The sequence below is a fragment of the Gigantopelta aegis genome, chromosome 15 (assembly GCF_016097555.1).
Source record: "Gigantopelta aegis isolate Gae_Host chromosome 15, Gae_host_genome, whole genome shotgun sequence".
Classification (NCBI taxonomy): Eukaryota; Metazoa; Mollusca; class Gastropoda; order Neomphalida; family Peltospiridae; genus Gigantopelta; species Gigantopelta aegis.
In genome coordinates this window covers 2,696,939-2,713,021 of record NC_054713.1, presented here as the reverse complement: position 1 = coordinate 2,713,021, position 16,083 = coordinate 2,696,939, and the positions used below count along the sequence as shown (strand labels likewise).

General features: G+C 40.8%; 1 protein-coding gene across 1 annotated transcript; it reads left to right on the top strand.

The window, feature by feature from the left end:
- The first annotated feature begins 9,707 nt into the window (after positions 1-9,707).
- On the top strand, positions 9,708-14,220 carry LOC121389933. The gene is made up of 4 exons (XM_041521602.1): positions 9,708-9,890; positions 11,213-11,689; positions 12,206-12,310; positions 13,448-14,220. The coding sequence occupies exons 1-4, from the start codon at positions 9,822-9,824 to the stop codon at positions 14,066-14,068; spliced, it is 1,272 nt and encodes a 423-aa protein (XP_041377536.1). The 5' UTR covers positions 9,708-9,821; the 3' UTR covers positions 14,069-14,220.
- The last annotated feature ends 1,863 nt before the right edge of the window (positions 14,221-16,083 follow it).

Genomic DNA, 16,083 nt, shown 5'->3' with positions numbered 1-16,083 from the left:
GTAGACGTCAAGACACTTGTCAACAATTTCCTCTGGAGTGGAAGAATGATTGATACAGTAGGCATCTTCTCTGTGCACAATACAGTAATAATTGCTTTCAGTGGAAGAAGGCACGACACAATGTCCTCTGCTATCGTGATATCTGCCTCAGATAATGTTGATATGTCATTCACATTGCTACGGATTTCTTTAGCCACTAGTGCGGCATAGATTGTGGGCTGCAGTTCAAGAAACCTCTCCAGCATATCACATGCAGAATTCCAACGTGTAGGTACATCTTGAAGTAACTTAACATTTTTAAGTCCTTGCTGTTTGGTTTTCTCTTTAAGCAAAGCTGCAGCAGTCGTACTCCGGTGAAAAAAGGATACGACGCGCCGTACACGAGCAAGAATTCGTGACACAGAATTCACCTTAAGGCCCCTCTGCGCTGCCAAGTTGAGTGTATGAGCGTAGCATCCAATATGAGGAATACAACCTGCCTCTCTCGCTGCAACTTCCATATTTTCCGCATTATCAGTGACCAAAGGAGGGTTCTTGTTAAGGCCCCATTCAGAAATTGCGCCAGTTAAAACTTGGGAAATGTTTACACCTGTATGGCTCTCTGGCAATTCTCTTGTTTGAAGTACGAATGACTTCAGGTTCCAGTCTTCAGTGATGTGAGAAGTTGTTATAGTAACATAAGACTGGGTTGCTCTACTTGTCCATCCATCAGTCGTGAGTGCTACTGGGACGTCCTTGAGACTGGAAATAACGTCAGCGCGACATTCCTGGTAATGTTAGGTATGACAGTTTCGGCGAAATAAGTACGTGATGGTAACTGGTACCTCGGATCAAGTTGTTCAACCATATCTTTGAAACCTTCGTTTGACACGATGCTGAACGGTCGGAGATCTTTAACTATAAATCTTCCGATAGCTTTAGTGACAGTTTTATGTCTTTCGCCGGTAGTTTTATATTTCGTTGTCTGTAAGAAAATGCTCTGTATGGTTTGTGGGAGCATTGCAGCCATTGATACTTTCTTCTGTGTAGATGAAGTAGTCGAAGCTGTACCACTTTTTGTATTAATTTTGTGATGACGATTCAAGTGTGTGCTAAGATTAGTAGTTCCACCACTAAAGCGAACGTCCATTTTACATCTTTTACAAACTGCCAACCCCTCCTGAATTTCGCGTGTCTTTTCGTTTCTTCAGTTGAACATTTTCCCAAACGCCACTTTTTGCCTTTTTGTTTGAAATTAATTCAAATTCCATTATTTGTTATCTGTCCTGACCGGCACAACCTGTCACGAACACATCTCAGTAACAAATGCAACTGATGTAAGAACCGATCGGCAAAGACTTAATGTCGGCAAAAAATTAAAGACGGCTAAATTTCAGATAATAAACATCAAACGCATCATCAAAAACAATTAAACATCAAACACGTAGGTGTTTCTTTGATGGTCAGTTACTAAATACTTGTTGCACGTGTTTTTCTTGGATCAAAGTTAATAAACCTAAATGATTATATAAACAACGACATTTATTAGCATAATGTTCTTCTTGGTCATTTTTTATTTTTTATTTTTAGCACACGCTATACCACAGGTGTTACGGTGTCAAACTAGTTGTAAATTGTCGCATTGGGAAATCCTTACTATCGGGCTTTTCCGTTGCTGCTCGCTTGATACGGAAATGTACGTATTCAGTCGTAATCTTCCGGCAGATCGACCGAACCAAAGGTTATTGGCCGAAGTGTCTTAAACGATCAGCAGAAGTATTCCGAGTTCAGGCGAAAACAGCGAAGTGCGAGTCTCACTTGTTGCAAGTTGTTGGTTTATTTCTTTGACGATGATAGCAGTAGACGAATTCCAACGTAAATGAATAATAATGTGTAGGTAACAAAAGGTGTATTTGTAAATTTGTAATTATCCTTAACTGGTTATTTTTATTTGACTTTTAGCACGTTTTGTTTAGATGTCAGAACCAAGTATAACCGATGATGATGATGATAACTAGTTTAACGTGCCCATATACCACTAGGGTTTCGAACACGCCCATCCCGAGTCCGACCTCCGATAAGATCGGTGGCCTGACTCGGGATGTGTGGGGGTGGGTGGGGGTATTGTTGAAAAAGTCGAGAGCACAGGCGACAGCGTCCAGCTTCATCGAGAGTTAGCTTGGAAGTCAGTATAACCGACCCGACTACGCTTGACGTGATTGTTACATTTCCTGTCATCGCCAATTAATCAAATGATGGGTTTTTTGTTTTGTTTATTTGTTTGTGTGCCTATTTCAAGTCAAGTCAGATAAAAAAAAAAAAAAAAAAGCGTGTAAAAATCGCGATACGCAAAACTGTACCGCGGTTCGTATCGAGCTGATCAATTATCGTGATATACCGGTATACCGGTTTATCGTTGCAGCACTACTTACAAGCATTACACAACATGATTATAGCATCCATTGTTTTAGCAATTATCTCTCGGGGCACTGAAAACAAGTACACCGTTCATAAAGCACAGTGACGAGCATCTTTGACCGTCTGCGAATGTCGGAAATAAGCCTGTGAGATTTACGGGTCGTCTACCCCGAGTTATTTCTGAAAATCATGTATAATGAGCGATCGAAGTCTCTACTGTCAGGTTCTGCTGATACCAAGGTCGTTCACTTGTATCAACTGGCAAAGAATAAAAGGAAGGAAGGAGGAAAGAAAGAAAGAAAGAAGGAAAAAAGAAATAAAACGACGCAATCAACATTTTAATTACAGTTATATAGCTTCGGATATACCTCTTTGGTTGTTTTGTTTAACGACACCACTAGAGGACATTGGTTTATTAATCATCGGCTATTGGATGTCAAACATTTCGTAATTTTGACATACAGTATTTGAGAGGAAACCCGCTATATTGTATTATTAGTAGCAAGGGATAGTACATACCACGGCCTTTGATAAACCAGTCGTGGTGCACTGGCTGGAACGAGAAATAGCCTAACGGGTCCACCGACGGGGATCGATCCCAAACCAACCGCGCATCAGGCGAGGGTACCACTGAGCTACGTGTACTGTCGATGGTGTATTAAAGAACTAGGGTTTAAACCCAGCAAGTGTCCCTAACACAACTACAGCGTACCAAAGACTGACTTGACATTAAATAGCTCGAGGGCGTGGTGGTTTTGCTATTGGGGGGTGAGGGAGGGTGGGGGTGGGGCTCAGTGGTGTATCGACCTTCTGTACGACGTGTAATAGGGTCGATCACCTTCGATCACACACACACACACACACACACACACACACACACACACACAACAAAAAACCAAACAAAACCCACACAAAAAGCAACAAAAACAACACCAACAACAACCTGAAAACTGTATTAGCATTATCATGACCTATATAAACAGGAAATATTAGTTATTAAAAAGGTGTCTTTTGTTGATAAAAACATTTTCAGTTTGTTAAGAGACTATCATATAAACACAGAATATTGCAAATAGATCATAGCCTGAATATAGTCGGTACACCTGGCTGTTGAAATCACACATGGATGTTGAAGATACACCTGTCAGGTGTAGTGATGACATATAAATGTTTGTAGTTTTGCAGTTTATGCAGAATGTCACAACCCTGATGAAGTAACGTTACACGTTCTCTCTCTCTCTCTCTCTCTCTCTCTCTCTCTCTCTCTCTCTCTCTCTCTCTCTCTCTCTCTCTCTCTCTCTCTCTCTATATATATATATATATATATATATTTCTTTCTCTCTCTTTCTCTCTCTGTTGGACTGATTAACAATTAGAATTATGAGAGAGAGAGAGAGAGAGAGAGAGAGAGAGAGAGAGAGAGAGAGAGAGAGAGATGCATGGGAGAAGTTGCTTTTTTTATACGAAACTCAAATAGACTGTAACTGAACTGTGATTTTTTTTTCCTAGTTTTTAATTAAATGTATGAGGATCGTGAAGCTTTTTAATTGGTCACACTGTACGTGTTTAGCGACACTCGCACATGCGGCACATATCTTGTTAACTTGCTACTCATAGTTTGCTCAGGCTCGTGTGCAGGTGTCGATTTCGGGGCCCGAAACATCTCGCTTATGGAATTGGTTTTTTTAAATGCATATTCCAGGGGAACATGGCTCATCCCACCTATAAACGTCGCCCGCCAGTCTAGATGCCCCCTTCGCTAAAAATTATTTTATTTGCAATAATTAAGATTCAAAGACGCTTTCCTAGGCACATTCTTTGGCAAATAATTGGGGCCGTATATATATATTTTACATTGCGATATTAGGCTCTCTCTCTCTCTCTCTCTCTCTCTCTATCTCTCTATCTCTCTCTCTCTCTCTCCATATATACATGTATATATTATATAGGTGTCCAGGTCCGATAGGTTCATAGACCACACCACAACACACATTATAAAAGGCGTTTGAGTCCGGTGTTTAGAACGTCGTCATGCGTGTCTGCTGAAATTGGCTGCTAGGAAGTGGCTGCTAGAATCCGCTTGGTATTACAAAATGGCGAGAATTGTTCTAACTGGCTAGTAAGCATTTGACGATATGCGTTAATGACGACAACTCGCGAGTGAATTAAAAGTGCAGTTATGCTTGTATTTGAACTTAGAACTTGAATGTATACGATTGAAACCAGACACTGCAGCTTTAAATTTCGCTCAACTTATTTTCGTGCTTCCATCCAATTTAGGTTCAAGCACACTGTCCTGGACACACACCTCAGCTATCTGGGCTGTCTGTCCAGGACAGTGAGGTAATACACCGCTAGTGGTTAGTGAGAGAGAAGAGGGTGTAGTGGTGTTACCATTGAGTAGTTAAAACTCGCTCTGGGTGGAGCCGGTACCGGGCTGCGAACCCTGTAGGGGAGACCGGGGCTGGTTGTCACACTTTTTATGTCGTTACATTTCTACGATTTATAAAATCTTATTATCAACCGATTTTCTTGTAACTTTTAAGTCGTTTATATCAGCCATATAGTGTAAAGTACATTTCGCCCAGCTTCATTTAAATATAGGATTCTGGCAATTGAAAATATTAAAATTATTGAGACAACCTGCCCCGTTACGGTGTTGGTTGTCACAGATCCTGAGGTTGGTTGTTACTATATGTTTAATGTACTGTAGATCCTGAAATTAATGCGATCATAATATTAATGCAAAAACTGCGAGCTCGTGTTATTCGCATTAATAATATGACGCATTTTTTTCTTTGTTTTGTCTATGTGTCCCACGTTATTAAAACAAAACAAACCAAGATTCAAATTCTAACATATAACACAACTGGAAATAAATTCATTGTAGGCAAGTCTGACTAATTGTTGACTAGCGACGGGCAACGGGCAACTCTATTAACGTGCCCCTATCCACAAGGGTTCCGGCACGCCCGCCCCGGATCTAGCCTCTGACTTCGCCAGTGACCACTTCCGGGGCAGGGGTGGGGGGGGGGGAGTGGGTGGAAATGTTGGGGGTAATTTAGAAATGTGGTATGACCACTTAAAAAAAAGAAAAAGGAAAACACTTCGGGAGCTACCATTACCTTATATCTTATATATATTTTTTTTATAATAGTCGCACCAATTAAACTATATCATTCTATTCTTTTAATATATAAATTAGTAGGTGCGTAGTAAAATACTTTTTCAATCGGGCAGTTCAAAATAATATATTATACAATCAATTTAATAAATTAGTTTAATTTACGTTAATTAATCAATTTAGGCCCTAGAGGATCAAGGATTCGCATAGGGGGGAGCCTCGCGCCCCAGTCGATCCGGCGCTCCAACAGGCGGGTGGCCCATTCCGGTCAGTCCGGATTTCCACGGGGGGGGGGGGGGGGGGGGGCCTCCTAACAGGCATCCCTACCGGCCCAAACCGCCAACGCCCTAACGCACCCAAAAAGCACCCTACCACGGCGTCCCCCCCCCCCCACCCCCCAGGTTATCCATAGAACACAGGTGGGCCATATTTAGAATGATATGAAATGATGTGATAATGATTATGAAGAAGCCCGCGAGCCGACTTACGGAGTGGTGGTGAAACGTATAAGTAGCTGTTGTTGATGTTTTTGTTGAAGTAGTGTTGTTGACTAGTCCAGCAAGCTATGTGTCTCACTCTTTAAAAACAAAGATTAAAATGCTAATACATTTATAAAACAACTGGAGCACAATTCATTGTAGACGAGACATACTAATCGTACAATAATCTAACAAGATGCCAGCCACGCTTGATGATTGCAGCGTCTTTGGCTATCCTATCAAAAAGCCGACACGATACATCGCGTATGAATGAATGAATGAATGAATGTTTAACGACACCCCAGCACGAAAAATACATCGGCTATTGGGTGTCAAACTATGGTAATGCAAATAAATAAAGTGATGATCAACATCAATATAAAAATTCAAAAACAGTGTAAAGAACTGTGCAAAAACACAAATATCACAGAATTTTACGGATACTGAATTTTACTCAAAACTTCAATTTTGTGCTGTATTGGCCATTCTCAAAGAGAATGTTACACCCCTGCACCACGGTGAGGTTACAGCACACGCAGGGGCATCGCGTATGAATGGGTTTTAGTACGCTAATCCTGAGGTCGACCGTTTCTGTGATTTAACTGTTCAAGTTCACTGCAACTTAGTAGGCTGAATTGTTCTTTTGTTATGACTTTGAAGTATGTCTACATCAATACCCGTTACGTAAATGAACGCTGCAAAATATGGAGTTGATCTCACCAAAACACTAAGGACTAAACAGGTTAACTGATGTGTACACAGATATGTTAGTAAGTTGATCTCATCGAAGACAACTGTAACTTGGATTGAACAAAAAACTACACGGACGTGTGTTGCTAGTAAAGTAATATTTCAAATGGAGGCCACTCGCATTAGTTTCATGTCGCTTTTAGTCTGCCCACCGTCACTCGCATTAATTTAGGGACGCGTTAATTTCAAGATCTACAGTATTAAAATACAGTAAAACACAATAAGTTGAAGTTCTTGTGATTGGATATCAATGTTGTCAAATGTTATTAATTTAAAAATTTAAAATAATTTCAACAAAAAAATATTTAATATGCCATACTTTAAACAATAACGATATACTTGAATTTTCAAAAGTATATGTATGTATGTATTTATAAATGTATGAATATCTATATATTGTATACATTTGACGGGCACATGGGATAAAAATCTGTTTTGGACGCAGATTGTCTCTCATGCCGTTGCCTGGACTCGCACATATGGCACCTAATCGCTCACATTTCCTTGACCACCACGATTACCGCTTGGTCACCGAGACGTTATAAAAAGAATATTAACCGAGGATATACACGAAGCCTACAGACGAAGCCTACAGACGTGTATATAAAATTATTTTTGGCCTCATATGTATTGATGTATGTATATATGTATGAATGCATATAAACTTTTAAACTTTGATTTGTTTTGCGACACCACTAGAGCACATTGATTTATCAATAATCGACTATTGGATGTCAAACATTTGGTAATTCTGACTTAGGCTTAGAGAGGAAACCCGCTACATGTATCCATTAGTAGCAAATGATCTTTCATATGCACCATCCCACAGACAGGATAGTACATACCACAGCAATTGATATACCATCCTTGGTATGTATGTATGTATGTATGTATGAATGTATTATATGCATGCAGGTATGTAAGTTGCAATTCACCATGCTTTTGCGTTACAGGAGTTGGTTGTCACGTGTTATTGTATGTGACAACCAACCCCCGACACCGTGTGACAACCTGCCCTCTCATGACCCATTCACAATAATTACTGTCCGTCAGACCAATGTACTAGTCTATTGCTTATAAGTTCACTCCATAAGAAGCAGACTTTCATATCTGTTTAACACTGTACTAATCTGAAACAAAATGTACAAATGGTAAAAACTAGAATATACTGATATTAATATTTAAAAAATACACACCGAGCGAAAAAAAAAGTCAAGTTTTGAAATCTCAAAAAAATGCCGTGAATTCTTTGTAATTTAAATATGACGGAATACAAACATTTCAAGCCACATACCTGTCTTAGTCCAGTACGCTTACGCCGTTTAATGGAAGAGATATGGCCACTGTGACTACCAACCCGTGTGACAACCAACCCCGGTCTCCCCTACCTACCAGGCTTTTGCCCGATGGCTTAAACACGACACCACCGGGGCAAATTACAGCAGCTTTGGAACCCATCACTTTACTACACAGGGGCAGGATTTAGCTCAGTCGGTAGAGCGTTCGCCCGAGGTGCTAGCGTCGTAGGATCGAATCGCATCAGTGGACACATTCACTATCATCAGCTATTGGAAAGAAAGGAATATTTTATTTAACGACGTACTCAACACATTTTATTTACGGTTATATGGCGTCAGACATATGGTTAAGGACCACGCAGATATTGAGAGAGGAAACCCGCTGCGCCACTTCATGGGCTACTCTTTTCGATTAGCAGCAAGGGATCTTTTATATGCACCATCCCACAGACAGGACAGTACATACCACGGCCTTTGATATACCAGGCTGGAACGAGAAATAGCCCAATGGGCCTACCGACGGGGATCGATCCCAAACCGACAGCGCATCGAGCGAGCGCTTTACCACTGGGCTACGACCCGCCCCTCATCAGCTATTGGATGCTGCCACAAAGTCTTGAGAGGAAACCCGCTACATTTGTTTCATTGACAACATATTTTATTGTACAAAGAACAAAATAATCAGGCACATTTTGTTTTCGTCAATTGTAAGGGTCTTTTATATCTTAGACTACTGTCCTTTTGCCACACAGGACTGGGTGCCTTTGAAAAGCGAATTAATCTACAACCCCACCCCTATTGCTGGCGTTGGATGTCTACAACTTAGCCTTTTTTTTCATTTATACTGGTCAGGTCAGCACATTTCAGACCAATCTGTTTTAGCACACGCCTGACATGTGCACAGGCGCCGGCCAAGGACAGGGAAGGGTGGGGTGGGTAGGAGAGGGGACCGCCTGCGTTTGCAGGTGCAAGAGAGCACCAGCAGCCCGACCGGGGTCGGTAAAAGGCGGAGGGTGGGTTTGGTACTATAAAATTTTGAATGTCCCATAGGAGTAATGCCAAAGGGGAAGAGTACGCAGTTTTAATGAAGGAAATTAGGCGCACTTTTTGAACGGTCCGCCGAAAAATAAAGGCGGGTTCATTTATAGCCTACTTATTTTCGCTTACTTATATCCACCTAAGACTGTTCAAGCACGTTGTCCTGGGCACATACCGTAGCTATTTGGGATGTCTGTCCAGGACAGTAGGTGTGTGGTTAGTTGTTAGTGAGAGAGAAGTCGGTGTTGTGGTCTTACACCTACCCACTGAGTCGTTAAACTCGACCTGAGTAGGAGGCAGTGCCGGGAGACGAACTCTGTACCTACCAGGCCTTAAGGCCGATGTCTTAACCACTTACACCACCGAGGCCGGTTAACTTAGCCTGTTTAAAAATGCATCGCGTAACATGCTCTTGGAAAGTACTAAACAACCGTTGCTAACAAACATAGCAACGAGTAAACTGTTGATGGAGTCTTAGCGGTATACAACGGTGATTCGGTTGACTGCTCGACTCAATAAACCAGCCAAAATACAAGCCTTGATAAATCGACGAAATCCACACATAGCACAAGGGAGACAACTGTGTTTAACGTATAATTAATGACATACCCGCTCGGGTGAGAGAATGACACGGGGGTCAAGATTCAACATGTGCGTCAAAACACACGCGTTTGGTTTTGCGTGTACACCAGAAGCAGAGAGCTGAAGAAAAACTAACAGCAGCAGCAAGTTGCTATGGATTTTCGACATAATTTAAAACCGTCTAAATTAGATTTAGAATTTCCGCTGGCTACGTTAAAAAAGGTACGTTACACAGTTACTGATTTGTTTTAGGAAATGTACAGCCTGGGACATCCATAACGATTTGTGTTCGTCATAGATATAAATACTCAATAATTGACTCACGGAGTGTTCAAAAGTTAAAGTTTGTTTTGTTTAACGACACCATTAAAGCACATTGATCAACGAGTGTTTATATGCGCCAGTTTGGGCATGGGCGAGACGTAGCCCAGTGGTAAAGCGCTCGCTTGATGCGTTGCCGGTTTGGGATCGATGCCTGTCGGTGGACCCATTGAGCTATTTTTCGTTCTAGCCAGTGCACCACGACTGGTATATCAAAGGCCGTGGTATGTGCTATCCTGTCTGTGGGATCGTGCATATAAAAGAAAACAATGTTGCGGGTTTCTCCCTAAGACTACAGGCCAAAATTACCAAATGTTTGACACCCAGTAGCCGATGATTAATAAATCAATGTGCTCTAGAGGTGTCGTTAAACAAAAACAAATTTTAACTTTAATTTCATCTCTAGAGAGCACCTACATTATTCAAAAGAACACCAGCATGCATAATAGGGAACATAGAGCTGAGGAACCCTAACCCTGAGGGAACATAAAGCCGAGGAACCCTAACCCTAACCCTGATGGAACATAGAGCTGAGGAACCCTAACCCTGATGGAACATAGAACTGAGGAACCCTAACCCTAACCCTGAGGGAACATAGAGCTGAGGTACCCTAACTCTAACCCTAAGGGAACATACTAGTAGAGCTGAGAAACCCTAACCCTGATGGAACATAAAGCTGAGGAACCCTAACCCTAACCCTGAGGGAAGATAGTGCTGGACCCCCCCCCCCCCCCCCCCCCCCACACACACACACTAACACACATATTCGTTAACATATTCATTTGCTACACATGAGTTTTGGGGGCTCTTCGAAATTCTTGGGGTGTGTACAGTCCTAGCAACCTCAATCCCCTGGATCAACGCCTGCTTATTTGAATAAAATATCTACCCTCCCCCATGTATTTATTACGTTATAATCCATCTATCCATTTAGAAACATTGCAGAATGGTTCTAAGCATTTCATTCTGTCGATAAGTACTGATATAGGTTCCCATTCAGTAATCAACCACTTATGTTTTATTCCAACGACTCGGTAACTTTTGAAGGGATTCGGTTGACACCCTCACCACCACCACAATAGTTATACGTTTTTGATTCATGACAATAATGGCATGTCTGGAAACATTCAAAGACAAGAAGTGCTTAATTCACATTGACTTTTTTAAAAAAAATTAAAAATTTAAAAACAAAAAACAAAACAGTATTACATTATCTTTTACAGAACATGGCCGGAAAGGATGTTTCATTCTTCGACAAGGCGGGCTCGTTCCATCGGTCGTTTCCAGTGAGCATCGGCCTGATGCTGATGTCGGCAGTGTTCTGGGTGGTCATCTTCCTCGTTGTGTACCACGCTGTCAGCCTCTACTCCCTCTACACCAGCATCGCAGACGAGACCGACCTCGAGGGCACGTGCCAGGCCCAGTTCAGCCCCCAGCTCTCGGTCAACCTGGAGCGAGTAATGAGGTACCCGCGTGGCACCGCCGGCCCCTATCTGCTGAGGTTCAGGCCCGAGAGAATGGCGCACGTTGAGCAGCAGACGTCTCACGATGGTTTGCCGCCATTCGTGACGGGCGTTTCGTCCAAGACGTTTTTCTCAGTCCAGGGTCTGATTAAACAGTTCCGGAAAGACATCCCCGAGTTGAAAGAAGCACAGTTGATAATTTATGATATAGGACTTTATACGAGAGAGAGGGAATTGGTAAGTGCTAGCTGGGTCTGTTTGATAATCTGTGATACTGGACGTTTATTAAAGAGGGAATTTGTAAGTGCTACGGTCTATTTGGTATTGAGAGAGAGAGAGAGAGAGAGAGAGAGAGAGAGAGAGAGAGAGAGAGAGAGAGAGAGAGAGAGAGAGAGAGAGAGAGAGAGAGAGAGAGAGAGAGACACACACACACACACACACAGAGACACACAGAGACAGAGACAGAGACAGAGACTGACTGACTGACTGACTGACTGAGTGTGTGTTGTAGTAAAGGTCAAAATAAAATTGCTTCAAATGTTGTTTCATGGTAGAAGTGGATGCTAATTAAGGTTTTGGAAGAACTGAAAATAGTTTCTTTGGCTTGCAAAGACATTGTTGTCAATAATTATTATACTACAAAAATATTTTAGCATCATCTGGAGTCTTTAAAAACAATCATGAATGCTAGTGTTTTCTTTCTTGTGTGTGTGTGTGTTTTTTTTTTTTAATGTTTAATGTTTTGTTTTACAGCTTGAAAAATATTGTGACTGCGATGTGCGGACATTCCAGTTCAGTGCCTTCCCCGACCACGTGGCCAACCTGGCACTGAATGCCTGGAAGCCAATCATAATCCAGGTACATGTGGTCATTCAAATAGTCATAGCACATAGAAACCAGTTGTTATCATAAGCAGATAAGATGGGGTGGGGGTGGGGCTGAGGACGGAGAGGGCAACTACCATCCACAGTGTTGGAACAAATACTCAAATTTGGGAAAAAACTATAGAGATATTCAGGCAAAATGATTTGGCCTGAACATTTTCATCATTCTACTCGCAGTATTAGTAATCCATCTACAAATGTGTAGTGATTCGTTTGTAACCCCATATAACTGTTTGGTATTAATGCTAATATGAATAAATGTTGCTGCCCTAGGTCCTAATTCACAAAACTCTCGTAACCTTGCGATCTCGCAGTGCAATGCTAAAAGACTTGCAAAGAGGATACTTTGTTGTCTAGCAGAACCTAAGAGAGCTTTGTGAATTAGGCCCCAGATTAAGCCAGGTTCGATTAATTTCCGCAAACATCAGCCTGGCCCTCTACAAAAATAATGTTGTGGTAGCAATAATATCACTAATGAATCGAGTACTCATTTGCCAATACAAAAATCATTTCTCGGCCCCATATTTCTCAGAAACCACTTGACTACTGACTGTTGTTTTTGGTTAAAACTTAAGTTTCTGGTTCATTTCTGTACATCCGATGTGCTCTGCAACAGTTCCATCAAAAGTTGTTTAAAGACACCACTAGAGCACATTGATTTATCAATCATCGACTATTGGCTATTGGATGTTAAACATTTTGTAATTCTGACATATAGTCTTAGAGGGGAAACCCGCTACATTTTCCCATTAATAGCAAGATCTTTTATATGCACCATCTCACAAACAGGATAGCACATACCATGGCCTTTGACATACCAGTCGTGGTGCACTGACTGGAACAAGAAATGGCCTAATGGGCCCACCGATGTGGATCGATCCTAGACCGTGCATCAGGCGAGCGCTTTACATTTACAATGTTTACAATGGAAATCCTCAACTTGTTCGTAATGCTAAAGATAAAGCTAAATTAGTCCAATGTCGTCCCCCCCCCCCCCACCCCACTAGGTGTTGTTGCGTAATCCTACTTAAGTTCCTTGATAGCGTCTAGGAATTAGTATGTGCACAATTGCTATGTGAAATAGGCTATTATTATTTTTATTTTTTTTCAGAATGTCATCGACGAAGCTGGGTCTGCCATCTATATGGACCCAGGCATGCGCCTCAAATCTTTCACTTCTCTAAACATTCTCAAACACCGAGGAGACAGGGAGTTCTTCGTATGGGACGCCGCTCTAGGGGAGGCAACTCCCAGGAATGTGCTCGGCTACACATTCCCACAGACTTTTAAATTTCTGCAAGAATCTCGATGCGCCTTTAGTGACGCGTTAATGGTCGCCACTGACGTCATAGTCGTGTTCGGGTCGAACGCCACGTGGAGTCACGTGATGAAACCATGGCTCATTTGCTCGCTCAATGAAGACTGTATTGCGCCCTCTGGCGCTAGGACCTCATACTGTTTCCACGTGCGACGCCCAATGACGACGGGCTGTCACATGTTTGACCAGTCGGCGCTCAGTATTATTTTGAACAGGGGATTTCAAATCACGATGAACAGGAATCAGTTTGTTTCTCAAAGGATTGCGTACCGGGCTGAGGAGGAAGTTCTGATGTTTGAAGAACAGCCCTGGACGAATTCTCAATTGCTCATAATTTTTTCAGTTATCATATTTATTCTGGCTGCGTATCCATTGATAAAAAAACGTAGACGGTTACCATTTAAATTGTTATAAGGTTGTGTTATTCAGATGTATTAAAAAGTAATTTCCAATTTTTTCATTATTTTATTTTATCTTATATATTTATCATTGTACTGGGTATTAAAATATGTATTATTTAAATTGTTATTTATTTTATGTATGGTTGAATAAAATTGTTACATGTCTATACTGCCTGTGTGTATTATGTAAAAGTTGCTAGATTATATAAAAGATGTATAAATGCCGGCTTTGCGAAAAAACTTATTAACTTTAGTTTTAATTTGCAAAGATTATATTTTGAAATAGACTCTCCAACTATCATCACTGACATAAACAGGATGATGTTTGGATGCCACATCTCTCTCTTGTCCGCTCCATCCTCCTACAAAAATATTTCAGTTTGGTTTGACGTAAGAAGAAAAGTAAAAGTATTTTGAAAATAATAACAACACTACTTTTGTGTGCAGTTTAGAAAACAATCGTTAGTATGAAAGAAAAGATGTCCATTGTGGGATGGACTATTAGTTAGCAGCTGTTTAGTTTTACACCCAGATTTGTTTAATTCGGGAACAGACTTCTTGTTTGAATGGCTTTGTACCTCTGATCAGCTTGAAGCAAGACTAAGTCCTAATACCTCGGTGATACATGAACAATGTGGGCAGTTCACATAAAGCCAACATTTATACCACCTATTGCACTCTTTGTATGTTACCAGTGCACCACGACTGGTATATCAAAGACTGATGTGTACTATCCTGTCTGGGGGATGGTGCATATGAAATATCGCTTGCTGCGTTAGAAAAAAAAATGTACTGGGTTTCCTCTAACTACGTCTCAGAATAACCAAATGTTTTGACATCCAATAGCCGATGATTAATTGATCAATGTGCTCTAGTGTTGTCATTAAACAAAACAAACTTCTTTGTATGTTATGTCTAAGTACCAAGTTGATTTTACCCTCTACTCACTTTGACTGCACCTCTCCCCCTCCCCTTCAAAAATGGAAGCATGTACGCCTACGACTTAAATTTGTCAGATATTTTATAGTAAATGCTTGTTGGCATGGTTTGTACACAGGTATTAGTTCTGTGCAGGTATATTACACGATCGTGCATATATGATGGTAAAGAGGAGTCTTGAGTAACAGTTCACAGCGATAGGACAGGACGTCTGTTTCCACCGATTCTAGCAGCTGCTGGCAGTAACAGATCAAAGGAATTTGGTAGAAGCCTCACTCTCCCCCAACCTCTCATTCCATAGAGTAAAAATAAAATTAAGTTTTTTTTTAGATTTCTGGTACACATAAATTACTGTCAAAATGACATTTATCCCACAACTTACCCATGATATCCATGTCATAAACCCATGTAAAAATTTAGTGTATTAACCCAATTAATAATGGTATGTAAATTTCCACGGTCTCTAGGTAATGTGTTGTTGTGGATGGGTCATTTGCTTACAAGCCAACAAGACCTGTATACCCGAGTAACCTTTTCAAAGATTTTGTTCAAATGCGCGATGTCAAACTAATTTGTGCTAATCATGACGTCGTCTTATTGCCGATGGCAGCGACTTTAGTACTGTGATTTACTAAAAATTTAATTAAATGTTATTTCAGAAGTGTTATAGGATAAATAGAATTTGCAACTCGTGTTTTTTAATATGTAAAATATCACCCTACCAATTAACATAAAACTGTTGATATTTTCCATATTAAAAAACACTTGTGATGAATCCTCTATACATTATAGCCTTTAAATAACAGGATCAGAGTTAACTTACTAAATGGCTCTCCAAATAACGACTGAAAATGTCCACATTTAGTTTGTGCCGAATTTTGCATATTCAATGAGCTACATAATGGTCATATCCCATTAGTAATAAATATTACCACTACATTATATGGAGGAGTAACGCAATGTGAATTTCACTGAATATTGTCTTGCAGATTTGAACAATATCTTCTTTCAGTAGTTGTTACCAATATTTTATTTGTCCACATGCTTAATGACATTTCTATTAGAAAATGTCAGTGAAATGCCCGTTAT